We start from the raw sequence: 27,063 nt of genomic DNA on the forward strand, positions 1-27,063 counted from the left end.
TTTGTCCCGTCGTTAATACCTCGCTCTTTACGCTAAATCTTCAGTTTTGTCCCAATTCTTTAAGAATGACCCCTGAATCAGAAAGGTCGTAGAATAAATAGTTGAAATTACTAAAAAATATTTTAGTATAAAATGCGAGGTATTGATCTCCTCCTAATTTGTCGTTGTGGGGGGATTACAAAAGGATTCTTTTCGTTTTTTATAAAGAAAAATTTAGAAAACGCATCAAAATTTGTTTACATTCATTTTTGTTACGTAATTACGAGCCGGACAAACATTTCTTTTTTTTGGGGGGGGGAGGGGTTCAAAATCCCTGACCCCCTCCCTCCTGGATACGGCCTTTTTGCAGCTGAAACAAAGAAACTAATTTTGCCAAGTTTGATTCTAAAATAGAAGTAGCATTAACTCTGAAGAAGAAAAAAATGCTATTCCAGATAGGGCGTCCCAGAAGATGTCTAAGTAATCTATTTTCTATTTTTTACCAAGGCTCTCTCTAATATGTCAGGAGGAAAATACCGCTCACTTATATAGATGCGGATGTGCCGGTCGTGGACACCCGAAAGCCAAATTACCCTTGAATTCTTCCCTTTGGTTGATTTCTTTCTGGATTTTATGCATTTTTTTTTCTGCTTAAAAGAATGTGTGGATTCTACTAATTAGGCTAACTGGGATATATCAGAAGCATGATTGACAAATTAATGTGTTTAAAAGTTACTGGAGTTATCATTTTTCTGCGTGCAAGCCTTGTTTTTTGGAAGGATTGCTACAAATAATTAGCTAAATCTCTATGAATGCAAAATAACTCTTCTTATTGTGCAGTAGCAAACTCTTATAATGGAAAACGAAAAAGAGCCCGCTTCAATTGTTTTTCATTTATGTGTGATCTAAAACTAGGGAAAAGTATTTACCCTGCTACATTGGAAAGTTATTGAAAAAATTATCCCATTTTTCGTGGATTTCAATTAAAGAAGATTATCGTGCTCCTTGAGTTTACTTCAGTAATCAGTATACATCCTGGTAACCAATAGTTAACATAATATAAAATAGTTGGACAAGTTTAGCCATTTACAATGTTTGAGTCATCTCTAGATAATCCAAATAGCTCTGGTGCCATCTCCCTCAAAATTTTCGTGATACACTTTCATCCGGTTATGAAATTGTTAGTTACTATCACTATGTTAAAATTTTTTTAATTATGTTATTTGTCCGAAAGCACCCAGAAATGTTGGTAATCTTAATTGAATAGCTTTTTGTGATTTCCTTACAGAAATATGTTTTAGAATAGAAATGAAGGTGTATTAACCTATCCGTTAGCCTTAAGTAGAGTTTTTCATCTGTGGCTTCTTGGACCTCAATGGTAAAAAAAGCACCATTGGAAAGAATAAATTACAATGAACTACGAAGCTACAGTGAAACAGCATAAACTATTATGGAAAAATATACCTGGCTTAAATTGTCAAGTTTGTAGTTTCATATTTGTAAGAAGATTTTATTTTACTATCAAAAATATCATACAGTCAAAAATAGTATATGCCACTTTCTAGTTTCTGTAAGCAGGCTGAGCAGGGTAAGCTGGAGTCTTGTACCCTGGAGCGGGATAAGCAGCTGGTGCCTTGTAGGCAGGCTTGTAGTCATAACGAGCCTCTCCTTCATATTTGACATCAGCCACATATCCTCCATAGGGGCTTACATTGTAGGTCACAGTTTGGATACGACCATCAGGAAGAAGGGTTCTGTAAGATCCTTGAGTGTTGCCACTTGCATCAGAGTACTGCTGATGGTTATAATCATTGTAAGAGGCATCATCCTTAACAGCCCATTCAAAGTTATACGGCCTGTATTCATTCTTGTAATCTTGTTTGTAGGCAGGTGCTGGGGCAGGATACTGCTGGGCAGCGGCAAGGGCGACCAAAGATGCGATAATAAAAACCTGAAAAGAAATATACTTTCTAAAATGCTTCCCGAAAATAAATCTCTATGCCAAATTCAAGGTATTTTTATCCTAATAGAAGCTTGTAGCTTCTCTCGGTAGACATTTGCAATAAAAATAAGCGCATAGGAAATATCAGTTATTTAAATATCAAAAGTGGATATTAACTAACTATTCAAAAATATTGGTTTTTAACTCAAAAGATTTACTGTAAACTATTTTTTTGTATTTCCAGCTTTATTTTTGATCTGTTCATTTTAGAGTAGGACAATTAAAATTAAAAAAAGCTAGTATATTCTATGAAGTACACAATTAAATTAGCCTTGAAAGTAGGCATAACCATTTTCCTTAGTCATTCTAAGCCAGTTGTATTCCATTGTTTGTTGTCTAGATGTGTATCTTTTCGACTTCTTGCAGTGTTATCACTTGACTGTTAAAATCAAGTATTTTAAATCTTGTTAAGGCGTCAAACCTATAATTTTTGGTTAGGAGTTTAATCGGTTGATTAAACTAAATGAATATTCGGGTGAACGAAAATAGAAGGAGAATAATTTTGAACCCCGTGGGTTATAAGTTTGACACTCCTCAGGAATCTAAAGAATCTATTTATCAATTAAATAAAAAACAAGTTTTTTTTTTAACTGAGAGTAAGGAGCGACATTAAAACTTAAAACGAACAGAAATTACTCCGTGTATGAAAGAGGCTGTTTCTTCCTCAGCGCCCCGCTCTTTACGCTAAAGTTTGACTCTTTCTCTCAATTCTACTTTATAAAACAGTAAATAACTTTAGCGTAAAGAGCGGGACGTTGAGGAAGAAACAGCCCCTTTCATACACGGAGTAATTTTTGTTCGTTTTAATTTTTAATGTCGCTCCTTACTTTCAGTTAAAAAACTGAAAGAGAGACTAGGGAGGTCTCTCCCTAGTCTTAAAAAACTGAAAGAGAGACTTGCTAAGTAAGTGGTTATTATTTTAAAAGGGCGCTAGTCTCTTCCGTTTAATAATATATTTATGGAATTTGGCCTGTTTTTTTCTTAATGATCGAATGAGAAATCTAATTCACAAGGTGTCATTTTTCTTATAGTGTTCTTTTTCCTCAGTTGAAAATTTAAGATAATAATACTGACACACCAAACATGTAGTTTATAGCATTTGCAGTCCAAAATTTTATAAGGAAAATAAATACACATAAATATAAATCATATAGACAAATGTAAAATTTTATGTAATGAAATTTCCAACCATGAAATAAACGAAAAAAAAAATATACATAATATCCTTCATGAGCAAGGGAATAATTAGTTTCTTAAGATCTTCAAATAATTTTTTTTATATCTACTATATTGTATTTTTTGTTAAATTTTTAAAATCTATTAAACGATATCTATTGATAGATATTAAAAATCTATTTAATAGATTTTTTAAATATATTTTTTTGTAAAATCTATTAAACGGATTTACCGTGAAATCACGAATAAAGTAGTCTATACATATATATATATATATATATATATATATATATATATATATATATATATCTATCTATATATATAAAAATAAGTTGTCTGTCTGTGGATGTGTGGATGGATGTGTGGATGGATGTGTCAGGTGACGTCACCTGAAAAAACTGGATCAGGTGACGTCAAAACTGAAAAAACTACAAAAAGGCAAAAACTACAAAAAAAACTAAAAACTAATAAAAAAAATAAAAAAGCTAAAAAACTAAAAAAACTATAAAGGTAAAAACCAATAAAAAACTAAAAAAAAAACTGAAAAAACTAAAAAAAGGCAAAAACTACAAAAAAAACTAAAAACTAATAAAAAAAGTAAAAAAGCTAAAAAACTAAAAAAACTAAAAAAACTAAAAAAAGGTAAAAAACTAAAAAAAATAAAAAATAAAAAAAAACTAAAAAAAAGGAAAAAACTGAAAAATAAGCTAAAATAAAGGTAAAAACCAATAAAAAACTAAAAAAAAGGAAAAAACTAATAAATGACGACACTCAAAGAGAAAGCGACCAGGACAAAAGGAATGTTCGATTAGCAATCAACAAAGCACCGGGACACAGAGAGTATAAATGACGACCAGGACATAAGTAAAAAAAAAAACTATCTATATATATAAAAATAAGTTGTCTGTGGATCTGTGGATCGTGGATCAGGTGACGTCACCTGAAAAAACTGGATCAGGTGACGTCAAAACTGAAAAAACTAAAAAAAGGCAAAAACTACAAAAAAAACTAAAAACTAATAAAAAAAATAAAAAAGCTAAAAAACTAAAAAAACTAAAAAAAGGCAAAAACTACAAAAAAAACTAAAAACTAATAAAAAAGCTAAAAAACTAAAAAAACTAAAAAAAAGGCAAAAACTACAAAAAAACTAAAAACTAATAAAAAAAATAAAAAAGCTAAAAAACTAAAAAAACTAAAAAAAACTAAAAAAAGGTAAAAAACTAAAAAAACTAAAAACTAAAAAAAACTAAGAAAAGGTAAAAACTAAAAGAACTAAAAAAGAAAAAAATAAATGACGACACTCAAAGAGAAAGCGACCAGGACAAAAGGAATGTTCGATTAGCAATCAACAAAGCACCGGGACACAGGGAGTATAAATGACGACCAGGACACAAGTAAAAAAAAAATTAACAAAACTAAAAAGAAGGTAAAAACTACAAAAAAACTAAAAAGAAAAAAAAACTAAAAACTAATAAAAAAACTAAAAAATCTAAAAATCTAAATAAACTAAAAAAGAAAAAAAAGGAAAAAAATAAAGGAGAAAAACAAAACTAAAAAACGAATGTATATACAGACCGGTACACCGGGATACAAATGACGACCGGGACACAGGGAATATATATGACGACCGGGACACAGGGACACAACTACAACGGGGACACCGGGGGAAACAGGGGGATATAAATGACGACCGGGACAAAAAAACTAAAAAGAAAAAAAAACTAAAAACTAATAAAAAAACTAAAAAATCTAAAAATCTAAATAAGCTAAAAAAGAAAAAAAAAGAAAAAAATAAAGGAGAAAAAATAAACTAAAAAACGAATGTATATACAGACCGGGACACCGGGATACAAATGACGACCGGGACACAGGGAATATAAATGACGACCGGGACACAGGGACACAACTACAACGGGGACACCGGGGGAAACAGGGGGATGTAAATGACGACCGGGACACCGGGACAGGGAATGGTCGATTAGCAATCACCATCAACAAAGCTCAAGGGCAATCATTAGAATCATGAGGTATAGATCTGAATACAGATTGCTTTCCCATGGACCATTATATGTTGCATGTTCAAGAGTCGGTAAACCTGACAATCTATTTATATGCAAAGACAATGGGACAGCAAAGAATGTTGTATATTCGCAAGTTTTACGTAGTTAAAACCATATATATATATCTATCTATATTCACAGGTGGGACATAGGGACACAACTACAATGGCGCGTAACTATTATGGCGCGTAACGACTTACGCGCGCGGGGGGGCTTGGGGGGGGCGCGAAGCGCCCCCACCAACTAGGTGTTGGGGTGGCGCGAAGCGCCACCCCAACAGCTAGTATATATATATATATATATATATATATATATATATACATATATATATATATATATATATATATATATATATATATCATGAAAAGAGAAATCACCAATGCAACAGCACAAACACAAAAAAAAAAAAAAAAAGACAGAAGGAGAAAAGGAAGACTGTTTTCCTAAATTAGTGACTAATATAGACCAGCACTTGAATGAGGCCTTAACCCTACTCATCCATACAATCACATAGGTCAAACAGCATAGCCATACACAATCAACCATAAAGAATAATCCATGGACAGGCAGTCATGTCGTCAATTTTTTTTTATGTGTTTGTGCTGTTGGATTGGGGATTTCTTTTTTCATTATTTCGTTTTATATATATATATATATATATATATATATATATATATATATATATATATATATATATATATATATATATATATGTATATATATATATATATATATATATATATATATATATATATATATATATATATATATATATATATATATATATATATATATCTATATATATATATATTATAATCTGTATGTCTCATTGTAAAAGTGAGTTTAGGGTTTGACATAAATTTGTGTATTTAAATATCTTTCTTTTCTTTTTTTTCAATTTATTGGTATAGAATTATAACTGATTGCTTGTGCAAAAGAGGGTCTTGTATTCCTTACATTAATATTGATGGTTCCTGGAACATTTCAGTTCTGGAACTAAGATTTGTTCTGTTATTTTGCACATTATTAAGAATAAAATATATCAGGGATATAAGCTTGAAAATAGAGGAGAAAATTGTATTATAGCTTGTCAAATAATTTTTCCCAACAGACCGACTGTTTCAAGAACAAATAAGTATTGAGGAGAATTTAGTTTCTAGGATTTAAAGGCGAAAGATTTCTTCCATATCGAAAAGTTCCTAAGAGTGTATTTGATTATATTTCTTACCTTCATGACTGACTGAAGCTTGTGACTCTCTGCTCAGTACTGCTTGAAAATAAACAGAAAACTAATACGGAACTCCCACCCTGCTAGCTGTTATATACTATTTTCTTTCTGCTCACCACACCCATGTGTATATTTTTCAAGAACAATTCCACATACCCTAATTTTCTTGTGCCAAATGATCAGCCATTATGTATATGTCGTTACTTTTTCTGGATGATGCGATATTCTTGATTTTATTATTTTTCCATTTCTTTATCGTTAGTCGCGAAGGCTTTCATGAAATTCAAATTCACACAATTCAAAATAAGAACAGTGGTAAGAATTGAATTAAGAAATTAAAAGTGAAAGAAGTTGGAAGTATGACGACTTTTACTCACAAAAATGGCTTTGAATGCCTTCTATAGGCTAAGAAAAAGTAAATTAATGTGCAATCCATCTCCGCCAATAATGGGAAAGTTTCTTACTTTGTCTGTTTTTGTTTTTGTATTTGTGTCTAAATAGCATGCAATGAGCTTTATACATTATTCACTACTGGGGGAATAAATCCTTTAGCATTGGTGTTTACGGAGTTAAATTGGTAGTGGGAGTAGGGCTGCCAACTTGATAACAGAATTGATAACAGACTTGATAATAGAGATTTCTGTCATTTTTCTGGTAAAAATACCAGAAATAATATTTGTGAGTCTGATGGATAGAGTACTTCCAAATTTTTTAGTCTTCTTGTATTTGTTTTTCAGGTTGAAAAAAAAAAATCAATGTCTCAAATAGATGAATAAATAAATGACCCCCCAATCTACTAAAACAGCAGATTTCCTAAGATCGATGAGGAGATTATAGGCCACACACTCTTTACATGCAAGGGTTCCACCTTGTAATTTCGTCATTCGTGTCCAGATTTATCCTAGCTGTTTTTGAGAAGAAATCTCCAGAAATTGACAGCATCTCTGGAATCTTTCCAGGGCCAGAAAAAAAGAAAAGCCTTAACCTCCGGTACTTTATATTTACATAAGCTCAAATAGCATGAAGCAAAACTCCTAGGACCCTAATATGTTCGATGTTGAATCATATATTTAGAAGAAGAAAGGTTCGTCTTTAGAATGATCTATAAGTTTCGAAACAGGAGCATCAGATAAAAAAGCTATAATAGTGAACTGGTAGCAGGAATCCTAAAGAGAAGAATTTAAACAACAAGTTTTGCGTGGAGGTGAGACCGCTGAAAAGCCATTTTTGAAGTCCATTTCAAGGAAATTCTATCATTTTGACAATTCATGTTCTATTTTGGACTTAGGCAGGCAATGTTCCTTCCCCTCTGGTCACATCTGTGCCTCCCGCAATTTTCTTGAAATAGTAAGAATGCCTCAATAGGGTGGTTTTCGCCAAAGATGTTTGAGGTCAAATTATGTACCATAGCCCCTTGCCAGTGTTCCATGTACATAGGGCCGTTCTAGGGATCGAATGTTGGGTCCCCGAAGGTTTTGTATGGATTAGCAAATAGCTAGTTGAATTGCCGCAAAATAAAATCTTTGTGGTACCCGTAGAGCTAGTTCTGGTCGATCCTTCCCCTTTGAATGGCTCTACGGGTTTTACTATTTTTTACTATTTTACTAATTTTACTAGAGAGTTAACCATAGGAGTGGGTTTGCAAACAAATTCTATCGTTCCATAGGGTTTTTCCAACGAAAACAAAACAACTATGAAACTACAATGTTAGTTTCACAAGTGCTGAATAACAAATACGGTCTAACAAATTTTCCTTTTAAATAACTTTCAGCAACTTAAAATCTTCCAGAGTTGCAGCAAGAGCGAGTACCTCTTTACAGTAAGAGTTTTAAGTATACTAAATCCTGCCTGGCTCCTTTTAAATTCTTTTAGTTGGCGGTTTTTCTTATGCGCAATCGGAATAACTGTTAAACCCGTTAACGCGAAACCGTTGAAAGATGATATTTTAAAGTTACTGGGATTTCCCCCTAGTACCGAAAATTTCACTGAATGGGACGATCAAGAAGTTTTTTCATCGACAACATCGTGTTTATCATAATTCATATTGAAAAAGATGATAAATTTCCATTCAATGTATTTCAAATTATCTTCAAACTAAATCCATTAAACAATTTTTTCTGAACTTTCTTTTTTTAGATCTCAAAAATGCTGACATGTGCTCTTGCATCAAAGATTCAAAAACAAAAGATGAAGCGCCTATATTGCGACAGCAAGAATCTCTCGTTGCAAATTTTGAAAGGTTTGTTTCCCTACCCAGCGCAACGAATGTGGTCCATGTGTCTCATTTGTGTAACCGACCGGTCTCGCTATTTTTCAGCATTGCGCTTGTGCACTGTGAAGATCTTAGAAACTTTATCAAGCGTCCAATGATTGAAACCAATGGTCCCTTGAAATCCCAATTTTTGGTGGGTAAGTAAGCATACTTTTTTAAGTTCTCTCCAAGTTCCTTATAGTTTTCGTTCGGTTTTCAGGATCTAGATAAAATGAAATCTTGGCTTTTCATAGATACAATATTTGTGATTATAAGCATAACCAATTCTCCGTTATGAAGGCCTCAAGAATACACATGTTTAGCTACTATCTCAACCCTTTTTTCATTTTTAGGGCTTAGAAGACATGACCTTGGCTATCTAATTCTGACAATAAAAAAGTTCTATCTTAGTTTTGAGTTTCTTTTTTTGTGGGATTTAGTTTTTGAAAATGTAATTCCTGTTCTTTCAATAGAATTTTAAGCCATATCAAGAGTTTTCCCCTAAATTTGAGGAGTAGCCACAGTACCCAGTACTATGATAGCTAATCAATACATCATCAGGTAAATCGCATTAAAATCTCTATTATACCACCAAGAAAGTTGACTGTTTCACCATTGATTTTGTCTGATTTTTTAAAAAGAAAAATGTGATTAGCTTGAATATTTTATCTATAAACACAACTGAATGCACCGATAGTCGATAGTGGAACCTAATTTCAAGTTTAAAAACACATTTGAACCCAATACTGAATGCACCGATAGTCGATAGTGGAACCTAATTTCAAGTTTAAAAACAAATTTGAATCCAATACTGAATACACCGATAGTCGATAGTGGAACCTAATTTCAAGTTAAACACACAAATGAACACATTACTGAATGCACCGGTAGTCGATAGCGGAATCTAATCTTGAACACACATTTCAAGTTTATGCCTGTGTCTGATTTTAGACGCAGGGTCTTAAGTTAGAATAAAGTATCTAGATCGTAGACGCACTCAAGTTTGGACAGCTTTAGTGTAAGACGAACGTTGTGAAGCTGAATTACTAAAATATTTTAATAGGCTAGGCTGTACGGGTGACTTTTGTTTAAGTTTAAATGTAGAAAGCCGAAGTTTTCCAAAATTATAAACATCGTATTTTAACTTACCTAGTCCTAACTATCATCCATTCCTAACCGTCGAAACCTATATACACCTTGTCACAGACTAAAAGCCTGTTGTCCATGTTCTGAAAGATGCATTTATATCAAGATTTACATCTAAGCTTAGGCAATGTCTGAGCACTAAAGTTATTACCATATTCTAGATTTCGCCTACAGAACCTTAAAATCCTACAAGTTTGGATTGGGAAAAGGTTTGAGGCTCAAAAAACTTTTCTTGTGTCTCATTTAAGCAGAAGATCTATTTTGCAGTTTTCCTTTCATACCGCGAAGATTTTAAAAGGTCACAAAACGTTTGTACCCTTTGGAAGGAGAAGCAGTGGAGGAGGTACTTTAAAATACCTTCTCAGGAGATCACTAAGGCTCTGGAATCATTCCTGAGACTTTTATTGACCAAACTCAACAAAAGCCCCGAATCTATATTTCTGTTTTACATCTTGGTCTATATTTACATTTAGGCCAATGTTAATAAAAATACCTTTTCTTACTTTTCCCTTTAGTTAGTTTGTATTTTTTTTTATTTCAGATACAATGAAAGCATTTCTTTCCATAGATATACTCATTTCGACCATAAGTTTAGCCGTTTATTTGTTATTAACTACCAAGAAACAACAGGTTTATTCCATTAATATACCATTTTTGGCATATGACAGTTTTGTGCCTGTTTTGGCGCAAGCTAATCACATTCTTTTTAAGGTAATTCAGACAAATTCAATGGTGAAACAAACCACTTTCTTGGTGGTATAATAGAAACTTGGCTATTTAACTGTCGAAGTAATGATTATGTCTGAGTAATGGGTATCTTATTCTAGGCCCAGTTCTTAAATTTTGAGAAAAATTCCCAATATGGCATATATTCTACTGAAATAACAGGAATTGCATTCTCGAAAACTAAAAACTATGAAAAAAAAACAATCAAAATTAAGGTAAAACGGTATTTTGGCGGAACTAGATAGTGTAGGCGTAGACTTGACATGTATGCAAAATTCTAAACCATAGAAGGGTTGTGGAAACCTTGCAGTAAACTTCTGTTCAAATGAAGTACAAAAAGAGTGTTTTGAGCCTCAAACCTTCACCTAATTCCAATTTATAAGATTATAAAGATCTTAGGCTAAATCTAGAGTAGAGTAATAACCCTATAAATCTTGATTAAAAGGTATCTATCAAAACATGGACAATAGGCTCATAACCTTGGACAAGATGTATACAGGTTTCGATGGTCAGAGCTGGCTGATAATTTGGACTAAGCTAGTTAGAATTGGCTTACTACAATTTTCAAACACTAACGCTCAAAATTAAGATAAAAAGTTTTTGGGAGGATTAGATAGCGTAGGTATAGACTTGTATGTTTGCAATCTTATAAGCACGAGAAATAAGAGAAGCGTGGAGGTAGTGGAGGCGTCAAGGGTATATTTTAGTCCCTGGATCCGTTCCTGAAGGTTTCATTCACCGAATTTAAGCCAATTTAGTTTCTTAATGTTTACCAATCATACATACACATATACAGCTCTATTCAAAGCTTAATAATTATAGGTAGCCCAATAGCGCTCCCTAAGTAAAGAGCGATGCGGGCAAAATGTATTATTTATTTATTTTTTATTTTATTTTTACTTTGGTTTGTCTTAGACCAGGGCGCTTCGTATCGAAGGAGTTGTCGTAGAAACTTCGAAAAGGACTCGTTCGATTAGAAATTGAAAGGGCTAGTGCCCTTTTCATTAGTCGAAAGTACTTGGAGGTCAACTAATCCCCCTCCCACGCCCACCATTTCCCCAAACATATCCAATTAAAATTTGGAGATGGCCATTTTCTTCAGCGTAGTTGAAAGGTTCTGAAATTATGCCTTTGAGGATGACAACTCCCCTACAGTCCTCAAGGCAAGGGTTTTAAGTTATGCCCTGGGGGCATATCAGTTTTTTTTATAGAAAGAGTGGTCATAGGAACTTTGGAGAGGGCTCATTGGGCTGGTAATCAGAAGTTTTAGTGCACTTTTTAAGATTCTAAGCGTTCGAAGGGCGGATGACCCCCTCCCCCCAGACCTCGTATTTTCCCGAAATGCATCTGATTGGAATTTCGCAATGGTCATTTTTGTCGTAGAAACCTCGAACAGGGCTCATTCGATTGAAAATTGAAAGGGCTAGAGCCCTTTTTAATAGTTGAAAGTGATTGGAGGGCAACCAACCCCCTCCCACGTCCATCATTTCCCCAAACACATCCAGTCAAAATTTTGAGATAACCATTTTGTTCAGCGTAGTTAAAAGGTCTGGAAATTATGTTTTTGAGGATGACAACCCCCACAGTCCTTAGGACAAAGGTTGTAAGTTATGCCCTCGGGGCATATAAGGTTTATATAGAAAGGGTGGTCGTATGAACCTCGGAGGGGGCTGATTGGATTGATAATCAGAAGTCATAGTGCCCTTTTAAGATTCAAAGTTATCGGAGGATGGATACTCTCCCCCCTCCATACACATACACACACATAGATACCTCGTATTTTTCCGAAATGCATCTGTTAGAAACTTTGAGCTGGCTATTTGTTGCCGTAGAAACTTCAAAAAGGGCTCACTCGATTGGAAATTGAAAGGGCTAGTGCCCTTTCAAAAGGGATTTGAGGTGGTGGTCGTCTAAACTCCTGAGTGGGCTCATTGGATTGGAGATCAGATGTCATATTACCCTTTATAAGAGTCAATTTAATCGGGGACAGCCACCACCCTACCCCGTTGTTTTTTCCTAAAATGCATCCGTTAGAAATTCTGAAATATCCATTTGTTCAAAACAGTCCAAAGATCATAATAAAAAGACCTGTGGGGTTGACAGAATCCCCCAGAGTCTGGGGTAAGGATTGTAAGTTATTCCCCAGGGTTATATGAGGTTCCTATGGAAGGGGTGGTCGTGGAACTTTAGAAGTCGCTCATTTGATTGAAAAGGTATTGTTCTAGTTCCCTTTTAATATTAAAACATGATGGAGAGAAACTAGCCCCCTCGCCCTCCCTGACATCCTCTTTTCCCGAAACGAAACAAATTGAAATTTTGAGATAGCCATTTTGTTACCAATAGTCCAAAAATCACATAAGAATGTCTTTAGGGTGAGCACGCAAGGGTTGTAAGTAGTCGAATGTTTTAGTGCCCTTTTTAAGAGTCAGAAGTGGATGGAGGGCAATCAGCCCTCCTAAGCTTATTATTCCTTAAAACATATCCGATCAAATTTTAGGAGATCTATTTTGTTCAGTATTTTTAAAAGGTCCAGTAACTATGTCTTTGGGGATGTCAAACTCCCCACGATCCTCAGGATAAGGGCTGTAAGTTAGGCAATTCGTTAATTGTTTACACAAAGTATTTGTTATTGAGAAATGTATGCATGTTTGAACTTTACTTTCCAAAAAGACGAAGGGCAATCAGATGAACCTGGTCAGAGAATTGTGAGGGGAGTGTTGAACTGAATCAGAACACGTTCTGTGTACACGGATTGTGAACCACTGGAATAACTAAGCATATTAATTTGGAATATCAGGAAATGATAAGGATGATCATCAAAAAGGCAATATTTGCATGGTACCAATACTACTACAACTACCACCACTACTACTACCTCCTACTCTGTTTTCAGTATTGAGGAAAAATTTGAACAGAATCAATAAAGACGCTATGTGCATGCACTTTATCAAAATAACGTATCTCAAGAATGGATTTGGGTATAAAGTTGGAACTTTCAGAGAATGCTTAAAGGGGAAGATCGTCTCAGTAAAAGGCAATATGTGCACATTAGTGCTAATTCTACTGTTGCTGCTACATTCTCTACTACTATTACAACTACTACTACTTCTATTGCAACTACTTATACTAAGAGCTTTGAGATGAAAATTTCCAAGTATATGAACATACAGGTTATCAAAAGGACATACCAGCAATGACATAGCGATGGCTCATTGTATTAAGCTGAAACTTCCAGGACTTGATGTGAGGAATATTGTACTGACCAAAAGGCAATATGTTAATACTACTGCTGCTAGTAGTAGTACCGCTATTTAATACTGTTACTAGTAATATCAATATTGCTGCTGTGACTACTATTACAACTATGCTTAAGGGTATGAAGGTAAAATTATCAAGGGATTTTGAACGGGAAGGTGAACTGAATCACAACACTCCGTCTTTATGCAGGTTGTCAAAAGGTTGTAACAGCAATATCTTAGGTACAGTTTGGTATGTGAAGTTGAAACTAACAGGGTTTGTTGTGAGGGATGTTTAACTTACCAAAAGAAAATGTTTGCATCCTAATGCCACTGCATCTATTCATACTAATACTACTGTTAATATTATTACTACTTCTATTACTACTACTGCCACTGAAGCTTAGGCTACTATTATTAATTCTACTGCTACTGCTGCTCTTAAAACTAAGGTTATTAAGCCGAGAAATTCGGGTAAAAACTGTATGGAACTAATTCGAAGCACACTATGCCAACACAGGTTGTCAAACAGAAGCATCGGAAATGCTTCAGGAACGATTGATGGTATTAAGCTGAAACTGTCAGCATGTGTTGAAGGTAATGTTGAAGACACCAAAGGTGCTGTGCACATACTGCTACTAAACTTCTACAGTTATTACCCTTAAGGGTCTAAATTAATAATATAAGTTTTTATTCAGATATTCCTTTGTCACCTTTTAGAAAGCCCACCTGCTCATAGTTTATTTTGACTCAGTTCAACACCCGCCTAAATATTCATTAAAAGCTTCACCTTAATACCCTAGCTTGCGCAGTAGCAACCTAGGGTTAGTAGCAGTAGTAAGAAAAAAAAGTTTTTCAAAGAAAAGTAAAAAGCTCCATTAAGCCCAAAATGAGTAAAAATAGATTCAAATAATCTTCGAAGCCTAAAACTACCACAAATCCCTGTCAATAAGTAAATGAAACTCTAAACGAACAGAAATTACAATAAATAGGCGAATCAAACTAAAAACGAGCAAAAATTAACAGTAGTAGGGCTGATAACCCCCTTGCCTTCTCAAGACCAGACCATAATTTGCGCTTTACTGAAAACAAGAAACGTTTTAAATGTTTTCACTTTTTCACTTTTATAAATAAAAATTAACAAAGCTTTATCAGTAAAGCGCGAATTAAGTTCTGGTCTTGAGAAGGCATAGGGGTTACCAGCCCTACTCATGTTAATTGTTGCTCGTTTTGAGTTTGACTCGGCTGTTTATTGTAACTCATTTTTGGCTTTATGGAGCTCTTTACTTTTCTTTGAAAAACTTCTTTCGTGGAAAAGGTTTTCTAAATTACTTTACAAATAGACGAACTTATAGTCAAAATGGATATCAAACAGTTCGTTGTAACGAACTGTAAGTAAGGAGCGACCCAGTTCAATAGTAGCTGAAACTCTAAAAAACGGAAAAGTACCAATAGATACATCAATAGAATCAAATTTTTATGCTAGTTTTTAATATATAAGTTGCATCAGGTTTAGTCTTACACATACAAAGTTAAAAGCCTCAGAAAATGTGCCTTAGTTTCGAAAGAAGGGGGGAAACCCCCCTAAAAGTCATGGAATCTTCATAAAAATAAAAATCACACCATCAGACTCAGCGTATAAGAGAACCCTACTGTAGAGGTTTCAAGTTCCTATCTTCAAAAATCTGGAATTTTGTATTTTTTTGCCACAAGAAAGATTACGGATATGTGTTTATTTGCTTGTTTTTGTTTTTTTTTCCTTTTTCCCAGGGGTGATCGTGTTGCCCCAGTGGTTCTAGAAGGTCGTGAGAGGGCTCATTCTAACGGAGATTAAAAGTTCTAGTGCCCTATTATCAAGCCATGCTATCATCATATCTGAAACCTAACGACAGTTGGGAACTATAAAGTATTTAATGAGAAAAGTATGAAAAAGTACACTTATTCAACTTATATGAAAATATGCCTGTCTATCCTTAAGGCCTTCATGGCACAGAAATATCTAACTTGTAGTCATTAGTCATAATTAGAATATCTATGAAAAGACAAGATTTCATCCTATCGAAATCCTGAAACCTGATTGAAAATTGCAAGGAACTTGAAGAGAAAAGTAAGAAAAAAGTATTTTACTTACCCCAAAAAAAATTAGAATTTCACAGGACCGTTGGTTCCAATCGTAGGAAATTTGGTACAGTTTCTAAAATGTTCACAGTGCGCAAGCGCAATAGTGAAAATTAGCGAGACTGGATACTTTCGTAAAATGACCATGAGGCGGATGGATCACATTCGTCACCCTCTACTATATTCAAGCATTTTATAGCTATAGGTCTTTGCATTTTGCTATCTCCATGGAATTTTCAATTTTCTTATAATTTTTATATGCCCTATATTTACCGCTTATGTGTGTGTTTTTTTTCTTATCTACCTAGTGTGCAGCTGAGGTCAAAAGGCTCAAGCCAAACTGATGATATATATATTTCATGCAGAACTTGCATATTGTGATGCAGTTTTCAGGTCTCTTTTGACAGCATATATTTTACTTTAGAGCTGCCAATATCACAATATACATGTTGCTTTAATAAACAACTATTAGGAGTAGGAAATGTCCAATTGGACTATGCAGTAAAACTACTGCTTTCGCAGCTGCTTTATATTTTTGTTTTTCTTGTGATCAGTGGTCTGTAGCTTCGAAGAGATTAGAGGTGCAACCCTGAACTTTTTTCTTGGTATGGTAATCCTGAAAACTTAAAACCAATCATATATTGTATTTAAATCAAGCAATACAGTTAAAAGTACTAAATATGACATGAAATTTCATATATACAAAATTCATTTAGAAATAATTTCTGAAGTCGTCATGACGTAAATTTGTTTTATATCATAGAAGCAACCTTTTCTTACAGTTGGTGCCAACGATCTGTAAGTAAGGAGTGACTCGGCCGAATAGTAACCGAATTTCTAAAAGAAGAAATTTTGATATCATTTATTATATCAAAAGAATTGCCTTTTTATGTTGATTCCAAATACATAAAACTCTTTAAGTTCAATGTTACCCATCAAAAGCTACGAGCCTTTGAAAATTTGCCGGATTTTCGAAAACAAGGAAAACCTCCCAAAAATGTCAAGCAAGCTCAAAGAAACAGTCAGATTTAGCATATCAGATAACCATACTGTAAAGGTTTCAAGTTTCTATTAGCAAAATATGGAATTTGTATTTATTTTTTTACCAGAAGAAAGATCACGAATATAGACTCGCGCCACGCCGGTTTTCTTTTCGGTGGCGAATAGCTCATTTTTAGGGGAAATGGATGCGCTCTAAATCTGCTCAAAACGACCCCCAGGTGACGTATCGTTCAAATTCGAATCAACAGATGGATCTGTTAAAGCCCTTTTCTGAGGGCACGGGCTGCATAATGACCCGCGTAAATTAGCTCTATGACTATATTAGCTTTATGACTATCTATCTTAGTTCTACTGCCCTAGCAATGATGCATGGACGGATAATAGATAGACATATCTATTAACAAATGAACTAACCCTCTTTTTATACAATCCTAATAAGGTGGGAATTAATGCCAGGTTTTTCTTCTCACTCAATTGGACTATCTGTCTTGGCTTTTTCTACAATTAGCCATGACTTGATGCCCACAACTATTCCATTTTAATTCAAAAGGAAAATGCGAGACATGCAACAACGCACCAAAATCTGTAGGATGAAGAGGTTTACTTTCAGACTTTTTAATCCCTTGCTATTCAATAAACGGTAGCGTTCGCCTCCCTCCGTGTCTGTGTTTTCATGATGTCTGTTGTGGTACTCAATGAGGCCCAGTAATCAAAGTATCATACCTTTCAACCCAATGTGTGTTACAATGACAAATCATCTTGTGTTTTTCGTATGCAGCAGAATAAAAAAGAAGCTAAGAACTCAGTTTGTTTGGGGGGGGGGGATAAAAACGACTAGCAATGGTTTCTTGCAAATACCTTAAAGTATTCAAATTAGACCCGATTTTGAGGCCTTACCTAGAACAAAATTTTGAACAATGCAAGCCGCAATGCATGTAAAGCAAGTGGATGATCCTTTCTATCTCCATTCTATCAGGCAGGGGTGTCGCATCGGAGGGGTGGGGGCAACCCAATTTATTTTTTTAATTCGGTCGAAGTCGAATCAAACTCGAAATTATACTGAATTCAAGAAAGAAACGAAGTAGTTACAGCAGAGTCTCAGGGAGTCCAAAATTTCTATGCGATTTCAATATAAATTCCAAGATGCGGAAGAGAAGGTCCAAAATTCAGTAGTACAATTTATAATCTATACGAAGGAAGTCTCGTAGTGATATGTCTAGTTATTAGGTATAGTTAAAGTCGAATCAAAATCTAAAATTTTTCCGCAAATTTGAAAAAAAAGGTGAGGATTTGGTTAAATTTAGCACAAGATTTTAACATACCTTTTTTCTTTCCGAAATCAAAGTGAATATTCTGGAACGGATATGGTAATATGTGAAATTTGTTAATTTTGTATTTTCGTAGTTTTGCAAAATCGGCCCAATTTAAACTAAGAAAGTAAAATATGTTTCTGACCTAAAATAAGCTATTTGCTTACTGAATTTAGTCTTTTGCATTAGTTTGACCTATTTTCATTTTTCAGCTTCTTTCGCCAAAGTCGAACAGTGAGCAATAAACTAAGGAAAATATGGCCTTGGTTGCAAGGTTGCAACCTGAAGCACGAAAGGGCTAAATACAGCACTATTTCATCATGTGTAGCGCTGTAGCATGTCCTTCAAATGTAACACTTTTTCTCTTACATGACCAAATTGCAGCGCTTTGGTGCTACATTTTTTTTTCTTTTTGTCTTGGACGAAATAATAAGGAGTTTGTAGAAAGGCAAAGAGTCATTTAAAAAAAGCGCCGACAGTATTCTTGCCGTTTTTGTTTCGAAAGTTTGAAGTTTGATATAAGTAGAAATGGGTCCTAAAAAGAAAAGTGGTTCCACCAAAGGAATATATTCATCGTCTCTGTTGGCTAAAAGTAATGCCCCTACAAAGAAATTATGAATACTATAAACTGTTGATCTACGAGTTCCAGTAAAAAGAATTCTTTTCTTGCTTTGAGTTATAGGAGATCTATACAGTACTGCACAGGTTTGTACATTGGTAGGCCTAAACACCTCTAGGCCTGTGCCTATGCTAGTTTTCCAAATCTCTGGATAACAAAGGAAGTGAAAATAATGTTGTAAGGAGGCTACTTCGATCTCAGGTAGTCAGGAACACATCATTTGTTCAGATTTTCAGGAACACATTTCAACGAATTTCATTTAACATGGTGGTAATTTAAAATGAATTGTCACTAAGTTAAGCAAGGTTATGATTTTGATATATATCCTTTAAAAGATTTTAGTTAGTTACAGCAGAGGTTCTCAAACTTATTTAGACACTGTACCCCTTTTTTTACCCTGAAAATATTTTAAGTACCCCTTCTCAGTTACCAATACTAAGTTAACTATAGCTAAAATATAATAACATTGCCAGTCCTAGAGTCAAAGGGCTGTTTAATTTTTTGTTGGCCGGCCGCGTATCCCCTAAAAATTTATGCGTACCCCCGAGGGATACGTTTACCACAGTTTGAGAACCACTGAGTTAGAGCATTAAGTTAAAACTTTCAGGACATACTGAGGGGAATGTTGAACTATTAAAAATATGCTTTCAACGTCGCGCTTTCAAAAGCTAAGCTCGGTTTTCAACCATCATGAAAACAGAGTTTTATTTCGTTGCAAGCTCCTCAAATGAGCAAAAAAAGTTGAAAAAACGAGACACAAGCAAAACCGCAGCAAATTCTTGCTGAATCCTTGGATCTTCCTCCAGAAACTATAAAAATGAATTTCTTATGATAGCACGTGCGGACTATCCGCTTTCTGGAAAAATGGGACAGAAAACTAGGACCCGAGACTACTACACTTCCGTGGCATCTTTTCCTTTTCGGGCCTGGAAGATCTGCGGTCCAGAAAGTGAAAAAAATATAACGGAAAACGGTAGCATAGACTGCCTTTTGCAAAAATTGCCTGAAGAAGGACATGATCAGAAGCGATAAGTGATAAAGAAAAATGGATTATAAACGTTGTCCAGAACAAAAAAAGGGAATGTGTCTAGTTGAGGCTCTAAAATTGCTTTTTTTGGGTTTTGTCTCAGAAATACAGATTTGATGAGGATAGCTCAGGAGCGTATCCAGGGGGGTGGGGTGTTTGAAATCTCTACCCTATAAAAAAATCGTAAATTATTTTTACTGAAAAATCTTTTTACTGTAGCACCGAAAATTTGGGTAGTTATAGCACTCTAGCCAGTGTCCATGGTGGCAATCCTGCTTGGTTGCAAGAGTTCACGAATATACTTTCGACTCAAGGCTTCTTAAAAATATTCTCAACTTAGATTCGATTATCTGAACTAAAGTTTTCATCTGTGTTTTAAAACAAAAACAACGATTAAAGATATTATCTCCCAGTTTCCATTATGCCAAATTCGGAACAAATCAAAACTGTCGTGGCTTTTTCAATACTATCATATACCCAAGCAATTCAAATCTTTTGTTAATTTTTATGGCACTTGGTATCTACCAAGTGACATAATAGCGATCGTAAATTCTGTCGGTCTGTCTGTCGGTCTGTCTGTCCCGGTTTTGCCACTTTAGGCACTTCCAGGTAAGCTAGGAAGATGAAATTTGACAGGTGTATCAGGAACCAGACCAAATTAAATTATAAATTGTCGTTTTCCCGATTCGACCATCTGGAGGGGAGTGGGGGACGGTTAAATTGGAAAAATAGAAAAAATGAGGTATTTTTAACTTACGAACGGGTGATCAGATCTTAATGAAATTTGATATTTAGAAGGATATCGTGTCTCAGAGCTCTTATTTTAAATTTCGACCGAATCTTGTGACATTTGGGGGAGCTGGAGGGGGGAACCTAAAATCTTGGAAAACGCTTAGAGTGGTGGGATCGGGATGAAACTTGGCGGGAAGAATAAAAACAAGTCCAAGATACATGATTGACATAAATGAAACGGATCTGCTCTATTTGGGGGAGTCAGGGGTAATTCTGAAAAATTAAAAAAAATGAGGTATTTTTAACTTCCGAAGAAGTGATCGGATCTTAATGAAATTTAATATTTAGAAGGACCTCGTAACTCAGATCTCTTACTTTAAATCCCGACCGGATCCAGAGTCATTAAGGTCGGGGGAGTTGGGGGAGGGAACCCTAAAATATTGGAAAATGTTTAGATTGGAGGGATCGGGATGAAACTTGGTGGGAAAAATAAATAGAAGTCCTAGATACGTGATTGACATAATCGGAAAGGATCCGCTCTATTTGGGGGAGTTGGGGGGGGGGGGTTTAATTCTAATAAATTAGAAAAATAAGATATTTTAACTTACGAAGGAGTGATTTGATCTTAATGAAATTACATATTTAGAAGGACCTCGTACCTTAGATCTCTTATTTTAAATCCCGACCAGATCCAGCGTCATTGGGGGGGGGGCGGAAATCTTGGAAAACACTTAAAGCGGAGAGATTAGGATGAAACTTGGTGGGAAGAATAAAAACATGTCCAAGATACGTGACTGACATAACCGGACTGGATCCGCTCTCTTTGGTGAGGTTGGGAGGGGGGAGGGAGTAATTCGGAAAAATTATAAAAAATGAGCTATTTGTAACTTACGAAAAGGTGATCAGATCTTAATGAAATTTAATATTTCGATGGATGCTTTAGAGCTTTAGACTTGTGCTTTAGAGCTCTTATTTTAAATCCCGACCAGATCCGGTGACATTGGGGGGAGTTGGAGGGGGAAATCGGAATTCTTGGAAAACGTGAAAATTGAGGTAACTTTATCTTACGAATGGGTGATCGGATCTTAATGAAACTTGATATGTAGAAGAATCTTATGTCTCAGATGCTCTATTTTCAATTCGAGTCGGATCCCATGACATTGGGGGTTGGGAGGGGGAAACAGAAATCTTGGAAAACGCGTAGAGTGGAGAGATCGCAATGAAACTTGATGGGAAGAATAAGCACAAGTTATAGATACGTGATTGAAATAATTGGAACGGATCTGTTCACTTTGGAGGAGCTGGGGGTGCTGATTTGAAAAATTTAGGTATTTTTAACTTAAGAACGGGTGACCGGATCTTAATGAAATTTGATATTTAGAAGGAACTCATGTCACAGAGCTCTCATTTCAAATCCCGACCAGATCTCTTGACATTGGGGGAAGTTGCAGGGGGAAACCGGAAATCTTGGAAAACGCTTAGATTGGAGAAATCGGGATGAAACTTGGTGAGTAGAATAAGCAAATGTCGTAGATACGTGATTGACGTAACCGTACTAGATCCATACTCTTTGGGGGAGTTAGGGGGTGGGGTCCAGTGCTTTGGCGATTTTGGTGCTTCTGAACGTGCTAGGACGATGGAAATTAGTAGGCGTGTCAGGGAGCTGCACAAATTGACTTGATAACGTCGTTTTCCCCGATTAGACCATCTGGGGGGCTGAAGAGAGAGGAAAAATTAGAAAAAATGAGGTATTTATAACTTACGAGTGGGTGATCGGATCTTAATGAATTTTGATATTTAGAAGGACCTCGTGACTCAGAGCTTTTTTTAAAATCCTGACCGGCATTAAGCCTCCGATTTTCCTTTTAGATCAATCTATTGATTCTTAGAATTTCGCTAGAGCTCAAACCATATGAGATCTTGGCTCTTGGCTCGTCTGGCCTCGTCACAAGTGCCATATAAGCTCTTAGCTCTTGTTTACATTGTGAGGTCGTTTTATGAAGGAAGAAAAATGTTACGGAAAAAGACATTTGCTACTCTGAAAGTTAGAGCACAGAGATGAATGAACGAGGGAGTGGTAAATTACGGCTCATGGTGTGAGCTGGATCTTAAAAGTGAATGATCTTAATAGGTGAATAAAAGCAAAATATAAACTGTAAAGGGGAAAATTTTATTGCTGCGAGCTGCTTAATACAAATCATCAAACTATGCAACAAGAAATCGAGAGGGCTGCTGCAAGTCAGAGAATGAATTCTTTTTCAAAAATCTTGTGAAATTTCTGGGGCCCAGGCCCCCACCCCTCCCCCTAAATACACCCCTGCCCACTCTCTCTCTCTCTCTGCTTTTATTTCTATTTTCTGGTTCGGGATCTACGTCAATAGAATTTTACAAAGTAACTTAGCCCGTTAGCTTACTTAGCACACCGAAATCAACAAGTCACTGCAGAAACATAAGCTAAACATAGACAGACCGGTAGCGCGGTACCACGTCGGTGGTACCGGTGGTACACCGATTCTCCATCCATAATTTTCTCCACGTTGACATGTCTTTCATCGTCCGCGCGCCGTCGACAAATCGGCGTGGTGTCGGGGTCTACACGTGTTTTTTTTAAGGGGTGATCGTATCGAACTGGTAGTCTTAGAAGAGTGGGAGAGGAGTCATTCAAACTAAAATTAAAAGTTCTAGTGACCTTTTCATTGAACGAAAAGATCAGAGGCCATCCAACCCCCTCCCAGGCCTGTTTTTTCCCAATGACATCCGATCGAGATTTGATATAGCTATTTGATTCAGCATAATTGCAAGGTCAAACGGCTATGCCGCCGGGGATGACATGATCTCCCGAGGTCCCTGGGGAAAGGGCTGTAAGTTATGCATTTTTCCATTGTTTACATATAGTACTCGTTATTGGAAAATCTGCTGAATGTTTTTTGGGGAGCGGGTATTTTTCACAGGGAGGATTTTGTTTAGGGGAGAAAGTTTCCGTTCCTCACTTTTATGAAAGTTTAGTGCCATTTGCTTATCCCTCGCTGTTTAAGCAAGAGTCGACTTTTAGTCCCCGTTCTTTAAGAACGATTCCTTAAAAACAAGGAAACCTCAACCTGAATTTGCTGAATTTGAATAAAAGGTATTTTTAAAGAACTTTAAGACTTCAGCGTCTTAATGGAGCAAGTACATTTATTAGCTGTGAGATATAGTTGTGTGTGTTGCCGCAACTGTGATCAGTGGGTCACAGTTGCTGCAATACTCTACGGAACTTGGCACCAGAAATCTGGTGAGGGTCTCTCATCAAACGATTAATCACTGAAAAATAAGGTGATAAGTCATCACCGTAGTATGTACTCCGTCGCCAAAAAACAACACACTCTTGGATGAAAATCATATGAATCAAACCGCAAACAATAAAAAATAAATACAGGCCAACATTTAAACTAGTGTGATTGCAATCTAGTGTCTACGAATCTGTCCAGCTAAAGGAGAAGAAGGAAAAGGGTCAAGAAAGTCACAGAAATTGCTTGATGAATATTAAAGTTTGTAAAGTAGCAATTCTAGATTATATCCCACCTCCTTAACCAGGAAATGGGTTGAGGGAGATGTTATCTCGAAGGAATGCAAGATTATTAGAATTTTGACCAAGACTATTTTTATTCATTTACCCGCTGTTTTGAATTACTGTAGAAAAAGTTGTTTATACAATTTTCATTTTCACTTAGGTGATTAAAATCTTCCTTACGTTAATACTAAGAGTAAGAAATGACAGTGTTTCTGCTTTTCAGACAAACAGAAACGGAAAAAGATAAGAAAGAAAACAGAACAGAAATAGGTTCGTCAAAAATAAGTGACCTGTTTCTCCTTTCTGTTCTGATTTTGAAAAAAAAAAACAGAAGCAGGAACAGGTTACACAAAAACAGAAGTAAAAACAGAAACGGGAATAACGAATGAAAATAAAAAGAGAACAGCCTCAGAAACAGGTCTGTCAAAAGCAGGTAAGCTGTTTTTTGGACGAATGAAAGTTCTTAAGCCGAACTGGCCAGACATGACGATAAACAACAATGAGAGATAAAACTCCACAAAAAAACCTCAAACGAGACTGCGGCCAGTAGAGAGAAAGGACTAAAATAACGCGGATATTTCGCCTGTATCCAAACTAGGCGTCCTCAGCACAAGAAAAAAAAACTAAACTAAAAACAAATAAAACCACCACCAATAATAATAAATATAATTGTCGCTACTCATCCACGTAGGGAAAAGAAGCTATTTAGAGCTTTTCCTCAGTTGCTTTGATGTTCTCATTGAAGTAACTCTAATAGCTTCTTTTCCCTACGTGGATCAGTAGTGACAATTGTATTTATTATTTTTGGTGGTTGTTTTATTTGTTTTTAGTTTAGTGTTTTTTTCTTTTTATCTTGTACTGAGGACGCCTAGTTTGGATACAGGCGAAATATCCGCGTTATTTTAGTCTTTCCTCTCTACTGGCCGCAGTCTCGTTTAAGGTTTTTTTTGTGGAGTTTTATCTCTCATTGTTGTTTATTGTTTTTTGGACCTGTTAACCTGTTGTTCTATTCTGTTTTTTTGGGAAAAGAGAAACAGGCTAGACAGAAACAGAAGTAAAAACAGAAACGGATGAAAATAAAAACAGAACAGACGCAGAAACAGGTCCGTCAAAAGCAGATAAGCTGTTTTTTGGACCTGTTATTCTGTTCTGTTTTTTTTTTTTTTTTTTTTTTTTTTTTTTTTTTTTTTTTTTTTTTTTTTTTTTTTTGGAAAAACGGAAATAGGCTAGACGAAAACAGAAACAGAAGTAAAAGCAGAAACGAAAAAAACGAATGAAAATAAAACAGATCAGACACAGAAACATGTCCGTCAAAAGCAGGTAACCAGTTTTTTGGACCTTTTATCCTGTTGATCTGTTCTGTTTTTTTTTTGGAAAAATAGAAACAGGTTAACAGAAACAGAAACAGGACGATTAGTTCGGAAAAATTGGAAAAAATTAGGTATTTATAAGTTACGAACGGGTTATCGGATCTTAATGAAATTTAATATTTAGAAGCACCTCGTGTCTCAGAGCTCTTACTTTAAATCCCGACCGGATCCGGTGACATTGGGGGAGTTAAAGGGGGAAACGAAAATCTTGGAAAACGCTTTGAGTGGAGAGATTGGGATGAAACTTGGTGGGAATAATAAGCACAAGTCCTAGATACCTGATTGACATAACCGGACCAGATCCAATCTTTCTGGGGGATTAGAGGGGGGGGGGGTTTCCAGTGATTTAGCGAGTTCGGTGCTTCTGGACGTGCTAGGACGATGAAAATTGGTGAGCGTGTCAGGGTGCTACACAAATTGACTTGATAACAGTCTTTCCCCCGATTTGACCATCTGGGGGGGGCTGGGGGGAGGGGAAATCGTGAAAAATGAGGTATATTTATCTCACGAATGGGTGATCGGATCTTAATAAACTTGATATATATAAAGATGTCATGTCTCAGACGGTCCATTTTCAATTCGGATCGGATTCGGGGATATTGGGGGTGGAGGGGGTCTTGGAAGCGTTTTCCAAGAAACAGAAATCTTGGAAAACGCTTAGAGTTGAGAGATCAGGATAAAACTTGAGGGGAAGAAAAAGCACAAGTTCTAGATACGTGATTGACATAATTGGATCAGATCCGATCTCTTTGGGGGAGTCGAGGATTTCTAGTGCTTTGGCTAGTTCGAGAATAAGCACAAGTTCTAGATGCATGATTGACATAACCGGACCGGATCCGATCTCTCGTCACAAGTGCCATATGAGGTCTTAGCTCTTGTTGTTATTTAGATTGTCATTATTGCTTATCATTGTGCTATTTAAACCTTAAAAATGTATGTCAGCCCTCTTCCACTTACAAAGATTATCGGTTTGATTTCATAGCACATGGGCAAAAGAACAATAATTTTGACTTATTCTGAAGAAAAATATTTGTATTTGAATAGAGGGAGAGCTAGATATTCTGTTCCATAATTTTAAGCAACATTAAATTTCACGTAATGTTTTTTAAATTCTAACCTTTTTTAGGATCTTTTCCATTCTTTTTATTAGATAATTTAATTTAGAAAACTGGTCCAAATAAATTTTGGAATTTGCATAAAAGGGTTGATTCTTTTCCTGCGCAAATTATTTCCAAATCTACGTTTTTTGTTTTTGTTTTATTTATTCTTAGGGTGAATGGAGATTGGTCTTTATTTACTGTTCAGTATCGTGAAAAATTTTCTCACCATTATCCCCAAAAAGAAAAGAAAATTTAAAAAGGTAAGAAAAAGAAATACCTTTAACTTTTTTGCCAGCTATCTTATGCAACTTGGCAAAAGTTTTGCAAAGATCTTTTGCAAGTCTTTCAATTTTCTGCGACCATTAGTTTCTTTTCCTAGCCCCATAAAAACGAATGTAAGCCCAATTTCGACCCATTCTTAAGAAAAGGGG

The 27,063-nt window shown here is 35.5% G+C and overlaps 2 protein-coding genes across 2 annotated transcripts in view; one reads left to right on the plus strand and one right to left on the minus strand.

Moving 5' to 3' along the window:
- LOC136033753 (myosin-11-like) overlaps window positions 1–27,063 on the plus strand; it is a gene marked incomplete in the record, with an annotated part of 73,257 nt that overhangs the window by 37,098 nt on the left and 9,096 nt on the right. Inside the window, 1 exon segment of the mRNA XM_065714649.1 lies at window positions 8,582–8,684. Coding sequence (XP_065570721.1) covers window positions 8,582–8,684 — 103 coding nt within the window.
- LOC136033751 (uncharacterized) lies at window positions 1,462–6,562 on the minus strand. The gene is made up of 2 exons (XM_065714647.1): window positions 6,446–6,562; window positions 1,462–1,930 (listed from the first exon to the last, which is right to left on the minus strand). The coding sequence occupies exons 1-2, from the start codon at window positions 6,449–6,451 to the stop codon at window positions 1,541–1,543; spliced, it is 396 nt and encodes a 131-aa protein (XP_065570719.1). The 5' UTR covers window positions 6,452–6,562; the 3' UTR covers window positions 1,462–1,540.

Source organism: Artemia franciscana, chromosome 12, assembly GCF_032884065.1.
Source record: "Artemia franciscana chromosome 12, ASM3288406v1, whole genome shotgun sequence".
Lineage (NCBI taxonomy): Eukaryota > Metazoa > Arthropoda > Branchiopoda > Anostraca > Artemiidae > Artemia > Artemia franciscana.